General features: G+C 44.0%; 1 protein-coding gene across 1 annotated transcript in view; it reads right to left on the bottom strand.

Moving 5' to 3' along the window:
• Positions 1-3,924: 3,924 nt before the first annotated feature.
• PPM1H (protein phosphatase, Mg2+/Mn2+ dependent, 1H) overlaps positions 3,925-17,658 on the bottom strand; it is a 158,942-nt gene continuing 145,208 nt past the window's right edge. Inside the window, exon 9 of the mRNA XM_008571003.1 lies at positions 3,925-8,601. Coding sequence (XP_008569225.1) covers positions 8,454-8,601 — 148 coding nt within the window. The 3' untranslated portion in view covers positions 3,925-8,453. The remainder of the gene's footprint in view (positions 8,602-17,658) is intronic.

Genomic DNA, 17,658 nt, shown 5'->3' with positions numbered 1-17,658 from the left:
TTAAAAAGGATTGAAATATACAAAGTATGTTCTCAGATTACAATAGAATGAAATTATTCCCTCATTTGCAAAAGATAATATTTACCTGAGAAAGAGATAAATGAATCCAGATCTCAAGTACCTAGCACAAGGCATAATAAACAATAAGAACATGTATGTTTTTCTTTGCTTCACAGCTGGAGTGTGGCAAATGACGGGTTAAGTTCCTCCTTGCAATTAAAAAAACAAATTATTTTGAACTGGCGACATTATATATTGATGGTGTCTTAGTATTGAGGAAATACAGTATCACAGCCCTGATTCATCCACCAGCACTGGCTAAAAGCTGAATGTAGAACTGTGTTAGCAATAAAAACTGGCAAATTTATAAACTGTCCTGTTTATAACTCAATAAAACAAGATAATGATTATGGATCTACCTGGTTTTCCCTTAGTGATAAGCCTTTGTTCATTAATATGTTCAAAAGACTTTCTTCATTTCAAATGTGAGAGGCAAGATCAGCCCACATAAGTTAATTCTTCTGGTCAAGGTATGAAGCTTCACTTTATACAGCTTTAGAACAGATGCTAGTTCAGATTGTCTGTGGCTGCTTTTGTGCCACAATAGCTGATCTGAGTAGTTGTGACAGAGTCCAAATGGCCTATAATGCCTAAATATTAACTACTGAGCCCTCTACAGAAAAAATTAGCTAAACCATAACCGAAGAACTACATAATCCTTGGGTGGTCCTGGCAGATGATATTCCAGGGAAGACATTGAAAAAAACATGCAGTCATCCTTTTATTTTCAAGTTTGCATTAATACCTCTTCAACACAGCCAACCTTGTTTCATTTATAAACCCATCCACTGCTCCCCCACTTATTGCTTTGAAGCAATTCTAAGACATACATTACAACATTTCATCTATAAATATTTGAGTCTATTTGCACCGTATTTTAAGGCATGTAATACTAATGATAGCACTTATCATTTTTGTAATTATGAGAACCACATTGTTAATTTTCTTTCAAATTCCACTGTGCAATTGATATATCGGCCAAATATTCTCTGACTTGTGTTTAAGGCTACCACGAATGGGAAATTTCATTTTTTCACCTAGGACAATCAGAGTGGAGATTTTGCAGTTCTTTCGAAATGTCTCCCAACTTTTTTTCCTCACTGACCAAACTCAACAGGGAGATGATGTCTAATTCAAAACTGCTAAGACCACTTTTTGCAGGTTCTACAATTCTTTAGTTTAAATCAGAGATGTCTGGTTAGTAAGCATACTACTTCCATTAGTATTTAAAGAGTGAGGTGCGTTGGTTTGGGACATTTTGCTGCTGTGACTTCACTTTTCTCCCACTCTCATGCCAATCATTCCCCCACACCCACTACACAACAGTGCCTTCTGAATGCACTCATCTGCTTTTACTTTATAGTGACTAGATTTGCAAATACTAAATTTTAAAAAGAGGATTAAAGAAAAAGCTCAGGTTGGTGTGCTCCTTTCAGGGAAGTGCTGTTCTCCAGGTCTGCATTCAAACCTTCCAAAGCCTCGTGCATGGCCTCCTTGGTTCAGCAAACTGATCAGGCCTAGTCTCTGGAAAACAATCGAGGTGCATGCACAATGCCCCCACCTTGTGCTCAGTCACTCTCTCCATCTCTTGCAGGCAGCCTAATTTGAATCAATAAAGCAAAGGAGGTTAGCTGGCTGGAAAATCTTGTCAGTAGTGAAAAGAGACTGAAAATGTAGGGAGATGATACTGAGCCAAAAACAATCATTTTAGGGCTCTAATGATAGAAAAAGCAATTAAAAAGGCAAACTAATTGCTAGCCTATGCAGCTGCTCTTTGGCCTGTCATTTAGTTAAAGGAAAAAACTGGAATGGCAACAAGTTTAAAGTATTTTGTAAATAGGGATTTTTAAATGATAAGAATTTTTAAAAAATACATACAATCACATACAATTTTAAAACTGTCTTGTTTTTCTTCATACTCTCAAGTAACAGTCTTGGGACCCAATGAACCAAGTGACTGTCCCAAGGTCATAAATAGTGCTACATAGGATGGTCTTATCATAAGCAAGGGGTGAAGAACCTTTGTATTCCTCTTCTATAGCTCCCAACTGGTGATCATTTTCCTGACTTCCCAATGATTCCAAGCTGCTTGAGGAAGCAAAAGCATCCATGTGGCACAGAACTCTTGCTGAGCATGGATCACCAGTCAGTCAATGCATTATTGTGACAAGCTGGTTCCCCATCTCAGTCACCCTTCCAGGTTCCATATGGAAGATTATTTCCCAAGTCATAAGTATATTCTCTCGATGCCATCTTCTTTTTTAAATTTATATATATATATATATATATATTTTTTTTTTTTCTTTTTGTCTTTTTTCGTGTCCGGCAATGGATCGCAACCCTCAGTGTCGCTCCCGCACCGGACCGGGACCGGCAACGGGATCGCAACCCTCGGTGTTGCGCCCACTCCTCGCTCAGCCAGTGAGCGGGAACCGGTCTGTATGTGGGATCCGAACCCTCGGCGGGAGTGCCGCCACGCTCCCAAGTGGCGCACTGTAGCAGTGCGCCACCGGGCCAGCCCTTTAATTTATATTTTTAACCACTTTATCCTAAATACCCCAGAGCCAGGTTCTCCATAACTTATTTCAATTATCTATTAAAATTGTCTAAAACTTAGTGGCTTAAAACAAAAAACATCTTATTTGCTCATGGTTCTATGGGCCAGGAATTTGGGCAGGGTTCTGTGGGGATGGCTCTTCTCTGTTCTACAAAGCCTGTGGCCTCAGCTGGAATGGCCCAGACAGTGAGAGCTGGCTGGGCCTCTCCTGGGGTTTTGTCTGGACTGACTCAACTGGGGCTTGAGGATTGAAGGAGGCCTCACTCCTAATGTCTGGGCGACTGGCGTCCAAGAGTGAGAGTAGGTGCCACAAGGCCTATAGAAATCTAGGCTTCGAAATCTCCCAGTGTCACTTCTGCATTCTATTAAAGCAAGTCCCAAGCCAGACCAGATTCAAGGAATGAGGAAACAAACCCCACCTATTGAAGGGTAAAGGAATATTTGCAAACAGACTTAGGAGGCACCATTGGCAGCCCTTTTTGGAGATAAACTCCCACACCTTTGAAGAGCTAATCAGATAAGCTAAGCACAGCTCATAAGAAAATGCTAGAAGACTCCTTTGTCTTCCACAGACATGCAGCAATTTTCAGGTATCTAATCCAAGGATTGACTCTTTCCATTCGTTTCTACTATTGAGTAGGGGAGGAGGCATTACAAGTATCAGGGTACAAGTGAAGGCAGAAAGAGCTGGGGAGGTTTTACAACAGAATCATTCCAATCTGACTGTCTCCTATCCTGTTCTTCCTAAGCAAGCTTCAGATAAGCCATAACCGACTTTTAGCTTTCTTCTGTGAATCAGTACTTAGATCGTTTTTAGCGTTCTGTTGATATTTTCTAGATTACTTTTTCTTCTGGACACTAGAACTAGGCAGAATTAGCATTCTTTCATGCCTTACCCCACCTGTTAAGGTAACTCTATAAGATGGTACATCGTGCTAACACTTTGTAAGTACTTAAAATGCTTAAGCGATTTAGGGGAGTCTTGGTTCTTACTGTCTTCAGCCAGAAGATTAGGCACTAGTCCTCTCACTTAAGAATACCTCTAGAGAGTAATTCTTTTCTCTGAATTCTCCCAATGTTTACACATGCTATCCACGGTCGTTTCTCTAGAGGCATATTTGAAATGTATGGTTCGCCTTTCCTGCTATTCCTGTGAAAGCTTACAGTGTTGGCATTCATTCCCTTTTGATTTTCTTTTGAGTCTGTGTTCACAGTTGATAACCTCACATCAAGCCATGATACACTCTTGTGCCATTCCATTACCTGACATGAAGAAATGTCACAATGAATTCAAAGACACAAAAAAGTTTTTCTAAAGATGTCCTATATACATATATATATTTTATTTTAAAATGTCATTGAGCATATACATTTCTTTAGCTTTTTCGAGGGGACATTGCACCTAAATTTCAGAACACACAAAATAGATCCCCTTTGCTAAACAGTTTTCATTTAGGGGTTACAAAAGTCATTGTTTCACAATCACAAAGCATAAAGGTACATGGTTCTGAAACCATTTCCAGGCAGATTCCTCTCATTCATTGTACAGAGGGTAGTTTTGGGAACCCAGACCATGACACATTCCTTACAAATCACCTCTGCCATGGACCTCCCCGGGTCTCCACAAGAAACAGAAAATTGGTGGCAAAACAGGAGTAAAGAGTAACGTTGGGACCCCCCAAACAAACACAAAATACTCGTGGGAGATCAGAAGAGTGGTGGGCACGAGATTCTCCTTCCTCAAGTACATCACCGTAGAAAACAACAGCACGTTTACAGCCTTATTTGGTCACTGTCTACCTGGTTGCTACACGAACAAAACTTCATCTAAGACACAGAGGAAAAATTAAAACTATTTACACAGGTAACACTGTGGATTAGAAAGAGCAGTACTCCCTAGACTGGCACTCGAATCTGACAAAGAGGCAAGTCAAGCTGCTCATGTAGTGTCCTTGAAAAATCCCAGTGTACACACATATGCCACATCACCCACACAAAACCACAGTTGCTCAGAAAGGTGGGCTGTGGTGTGCAGGCTGCAGCATTTCTTTGTAAGCCCTCAAAAATCCAAGTTCCTAACATAAAATTCTGTCCTGTGGCCAGAGACTGTTTTACCATTTTCTTAGATAACTTTTAGGATCAGCCTGATTGTTCTTTGCAATTAGACAATTGTCATTTAGGCAGTGATTCTCACAGCTTTCTCCAAGTGTCCCAGAAGCACTAACTTCTGAAAATAGATTCTAATCACAGCTTAACACATTCACTCTGAAAACAGTGGAGCTGCTGGGTCACTTAAGGAAAGGTCAGATCCTCCAACTGGTGGGAAGGAAACCACTGACCACTTGAGGCCTTATAAATAAATAAAGTTGATCAGCAGATAAGGAAGGAGGTGAGAAAGGAGCTATGGAGGGGAGAATCAGAATTTTAAAGATGTGGGAGATTTATTCTAAGTGTTTCCATGCTAATGCTCTTGGTAAACTGAAAATCCTGTTTGAATGGCCAAGAACTGAGGCCAAATCGGGGTACTGGGACTCTCGTTATCTACTAATATCTACCTATGGCTGCAATTCTTCCCAAGAAGTAAATAAATACTTAGAGGGAAGAGTAAAAAGAGGGTGGGCACAACTGCCTGCACAAAGCCCCAGAGAAGTGAGTTGCTGGGAATTCAAAAACTACACACCCCAAATCCTTCCAAGCTCAATATTATGGAAAATAACTGAGATTCCCACTTGTAAAGGCTTTGTCCTATTAGACAGCTGAGTACTTGGCTTAGCCCCTTTTCCACCTCCCCTCCTACCTCAAGAGCAACACTCAGGTACGCACAACCACAGCAGACACACCTCTGCCTCCCTGACTGCTGACACTGCTCTGATTTCAGGTGTCACAAGAACAAAGCTTGGGTTGTCCTCTAGCAACACATGCAGAGTGTGGCTGGACTTTGAGTTCATTCCCTTTAAGAAAAAGACTTCAACAAACAGTCTGAAGAGCAGAGGCCAGCCCAACAAAGAGATTTAGAGCTTAAGCAGATTTTCATTAAAGGAAGTGACCACCACTCTCCGTGTGCCCCCCATCCCCCCACCATAAAGCCTTGCCTAGGAAATCAAAAGCTTTTCATTAAACAAGACTTCCTCTGAGGTATTAGGGCAAGCAGATTTGGCTATAAGTCAGATACACAGGATTTCAGAACCACGTTTTAACATGTTGTGCACAATTTTGAGTGTGCTGTCTTTTGACCTTTCCAGGAATGCTCCAAGGACCAGCCTGTTGTATAGACACAATTATATTCCAGGATGGGGTGACTCAGGGCCTGGGTGAAAAATAAAGCCAAAACTGAGTAAGCTCCATTCACAGAGCAACACCACGACTGGGCAGATCCGTCATGGGAGTTAATAAATCCTGCTTTCCACTTTTCATTTATTCACCTCATTTGTAGTCTTCTTCCCATCCCCCAAACACAAACATGGATTTGCTTGCTACTAAGATCTTTCCACCCAAAGGGGCTTATGAAAGGAATTCCTGGGTACCTTTCTAACTAAAATCAGCAGCATCAAATGCTCAAGATTTTAGGATAGTTTAGATAAAGGGTTTCCAGGGTTTTTCCTGAGCCATGCCTCGGCGGTAAATGAATGGTTGAATTGAATACATCTACATGATAGCTACACCCACATTGACTCTGATGGCATGAATAACACCAGAGAAGCTCAAGGTAGGACCCAGACAGAGGTCGAGGAAAGCAAAGAAATGAAAGGCAACGGGAACACAGGAAAGATCCTCAAGAAGGCAGCTCAGGGTCCTCCACGGAAGACTCTCTCATGTTTGCAATTTATACATGACTGTGAGTCGGGGCAGGAGCAGGAAGCGGACCGCACTGCCGCAGGCTGCCTGAATGTTTCCCCATAGCATCATATTCTGCCAGGGAAGCAAATGGTTTACCACAAACTTCTCCCCACAGAGACATTCGGGGTAACTAGGATTTACCAGAGGAAGAGGAAACGCTCTCAGACGAAGGCGAGTCCTGACAAGGGGGTAGTCCAGTTCCTCCCAGACGACATTTCGGCAAACACCTGGTGGGGTGAACTGCCACCGTCCTTCACCTGCCTGACAGGGCACTGTTGCCACACTGTGGAATGAATTCCTTCCTGAGCAGGAAGGCTCCGGGCCTTCCTGAGAAAATATCTACAACTCCAGGAGTGCAGGCGATTTATGACCCTGGAGGAAACGTTCCTCTCCTCTCCTCTGGGGAAGGAATTCAAACAACCATGAGAACTGGAATTGGCTCTTCAGGACTTCTGGGGATCACACCAATGACTTTTTTGTTTATTGGGTCCAAAGAGTGTTTTAATTACACGAAGTTGTCAAAATGGTGATGACACCCCAGCAGCTCAGCGGGAAGACGACGAGGCAATTAGATGTTGTTCTACAAGGTTCCCCAGTGCAGAGCAGCAGTCTGCCTGAGAGACAGAAGTGATTTTTAAAATCTACTCTGCTATTCCCCCTGGCAGAGAAGCAGCAGGTAGAAATGGTGTCTGTCCGTTCGGTGTCAACTGTTGCTGCTCTTGTGAGGAACACGCAGAGGTGGAACTAGAGTGGGACGAGGGGTCAGTTCCTGGGTAGCCAGGACATGATTCTCTGGAGAAGGGACAGGGAGCACAGCATGAGAATAACCAGCCAACCCAGTTCAAATTCACTTTTATTAAAGGGCCATCCTGAGTGGGCCTTGCACGAAGATGACAGGGAGAGAAGTGCCCCTTGACAGAACTCTGACACACTGTGTGTGGAGTGGGCCTAGGGACAGCCACAACCCATGAAACCTGGAGCCAAAATGGTCCTCCAAAGAGGTGCAGTGAACCAACTGATACAAGGAATTTCCTAAACTGCTCCAGCAAACACTGCTTTATGTGTCTCCCTGACACCCCACATGAGAGAGGACCAACCATCCCAGAAGTGAAAACCTAGACTCACAGAGAAACCTCAAGCCACGCAAGGGCGACAGGAACTGTGGCCAATGAAAAACCCATATTATCACGAAAATACGCTGATTTGGTGAGAAAATGCAACTCGGGAACAAATGTTACACAACAAGGACACACTCTGTCACGCAAGGCACTACTCTAGATGGCTACCTGGGTGGTGTGGTCTGGAAACCATGAGGACACCCCATGTGGGTTGGACTTTGACACAGAAATTCCTCAGCAAGGAGTTGACAAGTCCCAGTCCTGTTCTATGGGAGGGAAAAAGTTAAGACTCAAGGAATGTCGAAAAAGAAAAATATCCCTGCCTCACCCCGCCATCACCACAAAAGAATAAAGAGAAAGAGGGAGGGAGAAAGGGAATGGTAGGCAACAATCCCTGAAATAAATCTCAGGCTTCCTAGAAGGTGGGTGCCCACGCCCTCCGAGGCATGATCCTCAACTTTCCAATGCAGCACTTTTAACCCGTAGAGAAAGAAGTTGGCAGCTTGACAGGCTGAAGAGTCTCCTGCCAGTTATACCTGAAAGAGGCTGCCCTAGCTACTCTAGATAAAATAAATATGAAGTACGTGCCCAAAATAGACCATGGCCACCTAGGCTTCCCTATAAAAAGAACCAAGAGAAATACAACACTCAGTAGCAGCCTTTGTGTTTTGTTCTTGTTAAGTGTCAGACCTGTTACTAAAGAAGAAATGGAAACCTAACGGTCATCTGAAGCACAGCCAGAGGCCTTTTGGCAGAAAACTCCCCACCTGGGCTGGGAAGACTGCATCACTTGGAACTCAGCCAGGCACTTCCCAGTTCCACCCAGCCAAGAGGCATCCCAGTTTTCTTCCCCTTTGTCCTCCCAACCCCCCGGGGCAATTTCATGACAGTTTATTTCCATGTATTAAAGGAATGACATATACAGAAATGTCGTCTCCTGAGCCCAGCCGATCATTAGATATCCGCCATCCTCTGTCCTTCAGGACTCCCCGAGCACGCATCACCAGGTCCTGAGCTGCCAGTGTGTACCTGTGCAGGGAGAGGCAGGAATAAGACAGTCAGTACAGCTCAGGTGATGCTGGGAGCAGGAGGCATCACTACAGTCATATCAACAGTTTCCAAATACCCTTAAAGTTTAAAAAAACTACATCATCTTTTCTTAAAATGTGGGAGGCCTAATGTGAGACTATTTTTTAGGCCATAGTTGGACAAGGCACTAAATACATTAAATAGCCTCCTAAATTATCCCACTGCTCAGTCCTCTTTTGATGTTTTTTTATTACATTGAGGAGAGGGTCTCAGTCTGGTGCTAATGTACCTTAAAAGATCTGCTCAGGCTCACAGCTTTCCAGGGCACACAGTATTTAGCTAAAAAAGTACATGGAAAAAATAAGAACTTTTATTTTCAATATATTTATTTTAGGACTATGTTCTTTTTGTGACAAAGGATAGCAATTTCTCATTTATGGTAGGGGAAGATCTCCTTTTAAAATAAATTTCTTTTTAAAAAATGAGTTGATTTTTTTTTTTTGTCTTTTGTCTTTTTCCGTGTCCGGCAACGGATCGCAACCCTCAGTGTTGCCCCCGCACCGGACTGGGGACCAGCAATGGGATCGCAACCCTCGGCGCTGCTCCCGCGCCTCGCTCAGCCAGTGAGCGGGAACCGGTCCGTATGTGGGATCCGAACCCTCGGGCGGAAGCGCTGCCGCGCTTCCCAAGCGGCGCACTATCCAGTGCGCCACCGGGCCGGCCCCAAAAATGAGTTGATTTAAAAAAAATAGTGCATAGGAATATAGCAGGAAGGTGAAGGTGTTTTTTGACTGATAACACATGGTGTGGGGTGAGTGCTCCGCTCATCCTTACAATGCCACCCTCTCCTCTTGACCAATGTCAGTAGAGTGAGGGGTCCCTCAAGAATTTGAAAATAAGATTGCTCATTGAGATTTAAACTGTAAACTTGAGGAAAAATAATGATTGCCATAAGCTGATGGAAATTATTAACATCTATAGAAGACTAACTTGGGAGGTGATTTGGGTGAGCATGGGCCTTGGTTAGTCTTGAGGCATAAAAAATGAGACAAAACTCTGGCAGGTTTCTGTCCGAATACTGATTAGGGCAGAAAGTCTTACTTGACAGACTTCAAAGAACTTTAGTTCCACTGGCAGGGCCGTATTTGGTGAGGGATGGCTTACTCTCTTAGACTATGTCACTAAACATGTGATTCACCTTTATTCTGATTTCATGTTCACCAAATAACGTTCTGATAATGATCTGCCCCCCTGTGTAGACCTGCATACAGGGAAAGGATAAGCCACTCACTTGTACTTTATCAGTCAGTTATATTTGTCCATATAAATGTCAACTGGCATTTTTTTTTTTTGTCTTTTTCGTGACCGGTAAGGGGATCACAACCCTTGGTGTGGCATCGCCCGCACCGCGCTCAGCTAGTGAGTGCACCGGCCAGTCCTATATAGGATCCGAACCTGTGGCTCCCAGCACTGTACTCTCCCGAGTGCGCCTCGGGGCCGGCCCGGCATTTTGGTTTATAGACCTTGTGAACTTGGTTAAGGTGAGCCCAGCTCCGATAATGAATCTCTATATCTTGATTAAATCAGTTTCTGAACCTAAAAAGCTAAGAGCCAAACTCTGGTAAACCACCAAGATAATAAATATCACACTGTAAGTCCTCTTAGAAGACAGTCTGTGGGCCTTTTATGAGGGACCACCCTGATATTGCAAGTGACCTTTCCCCATTTGGAATGTCTCAGCCTTGCCTGCAGAACTGTGAGTTATGGAATTCAGAACACCAGAAGCCTCTCTGTTTCTTCTGTCAAAACCCCTTATGTGTTTACAGACTCTCCTGTTAAAAAAGACCTGCATATAGCGCTGTTGTTACATTACTTAACAACTGCTGTAGCAAATGATTTCAGGATTGTGAAGAATCCAGGATGTAGAGCCTCAAGAATCAAGCCTTTGATTCTTACAGCCCAGACAGAAGTGTAGCATACGTTACAGACAAGGGGAGGCTACAGTTAATAAAAAAGTAAATACCTTTCTTCCTGTAGGACGGGTAGTAGGAGAGACACCTTTTTCTATCTGTACTGAGACAATGATGGGCTTTATAGCAGAAATCTAAATTTTACCTCAGGGAAGGTGCAACCAGTCAGTCCTCTCTGAGGGTTCTATTCCTCCTGAGATCAGGAAACACACAGAAAGGGCTCCAAAGAAGCCTTTGGCTGAAGAGCCAAATAAATGTCTCAAAACCCACATAATGCAGCTCAAATACTCCATTCAGAAGAGCTCTCAGGGGCCGGCCCGGTGGCGCACTGGAGAGTGCGCGGCTTGGGAGTGTGGTGGCGCTCCCGCCGAGGGTTCGGATCCCATGTGGAGACCGGTTCCCGCTCACTGGCTGAGCATGGTGCGGGCGCAACACCGAGGGTTGCGATCCCGTTGCCGGTCCCGGTACGGGCGCGACACCGAGGGTTGCGATCCCGTTACCGGTCAGTAAAAAAGACAAAAAGGAAAAAAAAAAAAAAAAAAAGAAGAGCTCTCAGATGTTCAGCCCAGGTTACTCTTAGTTTTACATTAAATTATGTATCTGAGACATAACAATGTAGGAAAAGGCCACCAGTGATATCAGGATGACATTTATTATTCTAGTGATTGACCAGATCTGGATGTAGCTTTTCAGGTTCAGAAACCTGGCTGAGTCAATATACGGAGATGACCCATCTATCAGGGCTGAACACGCCTTAACCCAGCTCATGAGCAGACGAGACACAGAAAATTACGGCAAGCTATAAGAAAATATGGCCGACAATAGAAGACACTCAAAGATGCCAAAAAACCCACCCCCAAAACCCACCAGATACATGAAATCAAGACACAACTCTGTGTGGCTGTTAAAGGCAAATAGGTCTCCACAGCTCCTGTGGTCAGGGGGAAATAACTGAGAGAAACAAGGTTACACGACATCTAACTGGCTTTATTCAAGTCATGAAAGAGCATCATCCATAGCTAGAGGCAAGAGGCCACCCTGATATTGCTATTGCTGGTGACTTTGGGTATTTTAAAAATGGTCAAAATTAGCTTTTGGTATCTTATAAAACAAGCATTAGGTCACCTGGAAAAGATGGCTACCTGGAAAACTCACTTCCCCGAGGGCCGTAGATAATTAAGTTTTATTCTTAAATACGGTTGTCGCCTCTTCCAAGATACCTTCCTTTGAGGCTGCTGTCTTCCCTTCGGTGCTGAACTTCCCGCTTCCTCAATTTCTTACTTGCCACGTTCTCCCTCAGTCTCTTCCCAGTAGGCCCGATACCCTACGAATCTGTCCTCTTAAAGCTTGACGCAAAGGTGGCTTCTCAATACACATTCTGCTCAACCTGTCTCCAGTACGGACACTGCTGACCATTTTCTTCATCCCTGAAATCTCTTTTCATTTCTTCTTGAATCCTCCCTTCTTTTGGGGGCCTCCGAGCCATCACACGCTCCACAGCCTCCGCCTGTGTCTGGGCGTCCACAGCACACGACACAGGCTCTTCTCTCTGATGCCGCTCCTTAGTTGCTTTGTAGGTCCCAATGAAGACTTAGGAACAACTCAATAAGTGTTCATTTATTCTCCCTTCCAAGGTGGAACTTCCTCATCTATCACCCTTAGTACATGGTATTCTAGTCTCTGAGGCAAGAAATCATAGTCCTTTTCAATGTCACTTTCTCACCATGACCCTCTTCAATTATAAAACCCACAAGGGAGAGTAGGATTTCTAAATGTTGCATTATTTTGAGTGTATTACCTTAGTGGCACATGGATAATTAAAATAAAATCTAATATTATAGTATTAAGATGTGAGTTATATTGGTTTGTTGTAAATACTGATATATCTTGTTTTTGCCATCATACATGCATACCCCCCCACACATACACACACCACACACACACACACACACACACACACACACGCGCGCGCGTGCGTATATATGAAAACTTACTTTGTGTTTTCTATTTATGATGTGTTTCTTTCCCTCATTCTCGCCTGCTGTCAGGTTGATAGCTTTCTTTGATACCCCCCACCCCCAACTGGTTTGCAGGTGTTTATGTTAAGCGTTTATGCTTTTAGCAGTTATGCTTAAGTTTTAAAGATATAAGTTAATCAATATTTCTCTCTTTCTTCTGAAAGTAAAAGGATCTTAGAATGTCTTCTTTCATCCTCCACGTGACTAACTAGTACTTTAGTTTCACCTTGGTTTTATACCTCCATTAGTTATCATCACCACTTCCAATCTGTACTTCGATGAATAAACCAACATCCTTACTAACCTCTTTGCTTTTGTCAGCCCATTCCTTCCTTCTGGATTTAATTTCCTTCTACTGAAGGACATTTTTAGTAATTCTTTTAACAATGGTCTGTGGGGGATAAACTCACCTAAGTCGCTGGATGACGAAAACCTTTATTTTGCCTTTAATCCTGGATGACAGCTTTATTAGGAGTAGAATTTTAGACGGACTGTTATTTTCCCTCAGCAATTTGGAGATATTATTTCACTTATTTCTGGTTTCTGGTCTTGCTGAGGAGAAGTCTGCCTTTTGTCATGTCTTTATAAGTAAATGTCCTTTCTCCATGGTAGCCTTTCAGCTTCTTGTTGTGTTTTGTTGTTGATGGTATGAAGTTCCACTGAGACATAACAATGAAGATTCCTTTTTATCTATTATGGTTAGAAATTAGCTTTCCTCCTCCAAACTGAGGAGATATTTAATTCTGGAAAATTCTCAACCATGACCTTTTTGAATATTGTCTGTCCTGTTGTTTTTTTAATATATTCTCCATAAACTCTTATCAGACTTTTACATTTTACCTTCCAGATTTCAACTCCTCTGTGATATCTTACGATCTGCTAATTCCTTCTTTAGCAGTTTACTATTCAATCCATTCAGCGAGTTACTTTATTTCAATGACGTTTTACCATCATAAATTTCCATTTCGTTCTTTTCCAAATTCACCTCTTCTTACCTTATGCTTCTGTTTGTACGTGTTTGACTCTTCTCTCGACTGTTCTATAACGTCCAGGCTTTCTGTGGGGGTTGGAGGGAAGACTCCATTGTATCTAGTTATTCTTTCTCATAGGGGGTATGAAGGTAAGATATAAGTATCTCTTTGGAAGTGGTTGTTTACTATATGCCCTGGATTATCTACAAAGTTTTAAAAATTTGCCTTACTGCGGGGACACCTTGGGTTTTTCTAGTGCAAGAGAGACCATATTTGTTAATTTTTTGGCTTAGGATCCCCGTGCCACATGAGAGTGTGAGGTTGAACTTCACACCTTTCCTGTGTGGTAGGCCTGCCCAGCCATTCCCTCCTCCTCACAGAACCTCAGTTTTGTCAGGTGTCTGCCCTCATCCACGTACAGTAGCCCCAACCTGAGGGAGAATCCCTACAATGTCTTCTTCCTACACTGTTCCCAGGACCTCAGGTTCCTTCAAATCTCTTCTCTTTGCCGGGCTTCCCTAGTATATGTGATATCCCTGCCTGACCAAGAGCTTGTCCAGTGCATGTGATATCCCTGCCTGACCAAGAGCTTGTCCAGTGCATGCGATATCCCTGCCTGACCAAGGGCTTGTCCAGTGCATGTGATATCCCTGCCTGACCAAGAGCTTGTCCAGTGCATGTGATATCCCTGCCTGACCAAGAGCAGGTCCAGTGCATGTGATATCCCTGCCTGACCAAGAGCAGTCTAAGCTACAGGAGATCCAGCATTGGAACGAAAGTCAGCAACAGTGTTTAGGTGAGATGAGGTCTCTTGCAAGGAGCTTTCCTCATAAACTCATAAACTCAATACAACCCCAGGAATCCAGCTCTTGGAAGGTGGCTTTTTGTTCCAGCCCCGTATTGGGCCAGGCTGGTGACCAATTTAGAACTCATTTGCAGCCACATGCAAGAGGCAACTTGCCCCAGGCATGAAATCCCTTGCAAAGCTGCTTTATATCAAGATGGGTGCGAGAAGAAAGAACTTTCTCTGGAGGGAAAGATCAGCTTCTCTTTGTCCCCATTTTGTTCTCCAATTTCTACCTTACAAGGGCTGCCTGGGTTGGTGTCAATGAAAGAAACTGCTAATATGGCAGTAAAACAGGAGGGCTCTACCGGCTTTGGTCCTGAGGCTGAACACAAGGGCATACACATGCCATAGACTGAGAGGTGCACGAAGTGGGGTGAAAATTTGAGTCAAGACATGAGATTAAGCACAGAATATCCAGGAGAGCAGCAAAGAAGAATGTGTGCCGCTGGAGATGGCCAGCGGGAGGTGGGTGCTGTTAAACCCCCTCCAGGACCGTGAGGCAGCTGAGGGCCTGTGTTTCTGGAAGCGGCTGCAGAGCAGCTGCAGGGCCATTACTGAGTGCCTGACTCCCCAGGGCTCGGCCAGGCCGCTGGAGAACTGCAGAGTGGTTTGAAGTGCCCACTCTCTGCTAATGAAGAGTCTCCCCAGGAGACAAGTGGTGAATTTTGAGAACACTTTTCTTCTCTGGCTGAAGCTTTCACTATTGATCAGCAAAGCTCTGCTAGAGAAATGTCTGCCAGGGAGGGACTGGACTTGGCAAACTTTGCAGGGCTTGGGGACCGAGGAAGACGGCAGGGGAGGCGAGGAAAACAAGAAGGAAGGTGGGCTGCAGAACTACGGGAAGGCCAGAACTCTTCTCACAACCACTGACTCCAGTGTCGGGCAGAAGGAGACGGATAAATCCTCGATTGTCTCCCTTGTCCTTGCTGTTCCTGTGGCCATTCTCAGTTCTGTCACCTCCTCAGTGGAGCAAAACAAGGGCTCTGGGTGGTAGCACGCATTGCCCAGGTTCCTATCCTGCCCTTCCCACTAAGCCAGATGGGTGGCTCTGGAAAAATTCTTTAGCCTCTTGGAGCCCTCTTTTCTTCTTGTAAATCTGCAATAAATAATAGTGCAGACTTTGAAACTCCTGCAAGGACTAAAGGAGATCTTTCCATAAATCATTCAGCGCGGTGCCTGCAATGAGGTCAGAGGTCAATAAATGTTAGCTATCATTTTCCTCATTAGACACAAAATGCCTTTCTTCCAAGCTATCTACCTCTTACAGAGTGAGTTTCCCACAAGACCACATCTGAATCAACACTGGAGTGTCAGAAATAAGTCAATTTCAGGCCTCAGGCTATGACCATGCCTTAAAGTATTTAATAGTTCTAGTTGGGTGGCAACTTCTATTTGCCATTTGTATGGTACAGTCAGGGTCTTATAAAATGGCGGGTAAGTGTCAGGAACTGCGGAATTAATGGGTTCCAAATATTTGCATATAAAAAAGGTAGCCTCCATCTGCTGATACTCAGCAGTAATACAGTGTGATAGGAACAGGAGGAATCCTCTTTGCGTTCTGAGCAGGCCTCAGAGATTTAAGAGGTAGAAAGGCTCTCCCCAGCTTTGGAACATTGGCAGGGATCTATGGTGACTGGGTGGGTGGAGGGTGGCCTTTGCTGTGCTTGGAAATAGATGAGGAGGCACATGTCTTAGGTTCACTGCTGGGAGCTGGGCCACACATGTCCCTTGTGCACCTCTGGAACCAAGCTCTGAAGCTGGTAAAGTTGCTCACACCAGCTTCTGTCCCCTGCCTGGGGTGCAGAGACTCAACTCAGCAGAGTACCCTGAGACACTGGAATAATGACAGCTGTTGTCTGCAACACCATCACTGTGTTCCTGGGGGATTTGCGTATTGGCAGGCACAAGGCCAAAGACTGGAGAGGGCTCCCCACCCCCACAGGAGAGGGAGAGGCCCCCCACTGAGTACTGTCCACCTCTCTATACCCTGGCACTAGCTCCCTGGTTTCTTGGGTGGCGAGTGTTCAAATTCCAAACAGCAACATTTCAATATGAGCAGGCATAATAGACCATTTCCTTCTCAATCCTCCTTGGCAAGCCCTTTAAAAATGTCCCAATGTGGCCTCACAGCTAAGTGGCCAAATAGTTCTGCTCAACAGCCACATAAACAGCACTGAAGACGAGGACGCAAAGACAGGACTGGCTGTGTGCTGTGCAGAGGCTGCCACAGCCAGGATCTCAGGCTGAGTTCCAAATTCCCACGGATCTGAATATGCAAAACATGGTGAAAGAAGCAAAAATGCAGATTTTATCTAGTCTTCAGACACCAGATCAAACACTCATGAATTTGTACTTAAAACCTGTAACTGATATGGTGGGGGGTGGGGGAACCGTTCCTTTTTGCATTTGAGGTATAATTTCTGAAAACCACATGGCACTGTTGTAAATTAGTTCAGCTAAGTCATGGAAAGATTTCATAAAAAGAATTTTGTCTTTTGCCAAAATAAATTTTATCATCATAATAATACAAACTAGCATTAATACCTTCATTAATGTCTGCTGTCAGTGTTGGTGTTTTACTATTATCCTTCTACGGATTCCTCTCTTCCTTCTCAAGGCACATGCTGTCTGAGCCTCAGAGAGCTCGGAGAGCTAGGAAAGCACGAACATGAAGAATGACACCAGAATTGTGACTATCAAGATGACATCTCTCCTTAGAGACATCCTCCATGGGGTTTGCGGTATACTGGTACTTACAGATTTAACACCAAAAAAAGCCCCTTGAGTGTCATGGCAAGGGGGTGGAGGGTCATTAGGTTCAAGATATACAAAATGAGGTTTCCACAGACAGATTCTGGGAAATACAGGACTGGGTCAAAGCTTTGCAAAGTTTTGCCTGGGCTTTTGGAACATGAACCTGTGACATGTTTTCCTGTTTGGTAACTGTTCTCTGGCCTCAGTTCCTCTTGGCTTTGCCCACTCCCTTCCCCTTTAGTAATATTAACAATTTATTCCTTTTGGACAAAATATTAAGCATCTTCTTGGAGGGTTTACATATTTACCTCCATTTTGAATATTCTTCCCAGGAGACCCACCACTAAACCTCTGGCCTTACAGAGGGGATAGTCAATCGCAGATATCTTACCTCACAAAACCCCTTCCAGGCCTTCCTCTGAGTACCTTTTCCAAATTGTGCAGGATCTTTAGGCTTCAAAAAAGGGTCTAACTGGAATTATAGGGAACTGTGCAGC

Source organism: Galeopterus variegatus, unplaced genomic scaffold, assembly GCF_000696425.1.
Source record: "Galeopterus variegatus unplaced genomic scaffold, G_variegatus-3.0.2 Scaffold653, whole genome shotgun sequence".
Lineage (NCBI taxonomy): Eukaryota > Metazoa > Chordata > Mammalia > Dermoptera > Cynocephalidae > Galeopterus > Galeopterus variegatus.
Note: the sequence above shows the minus strand (reverse complement) of the source record. Positions and strands in the feature narration are given on the sequence as shown.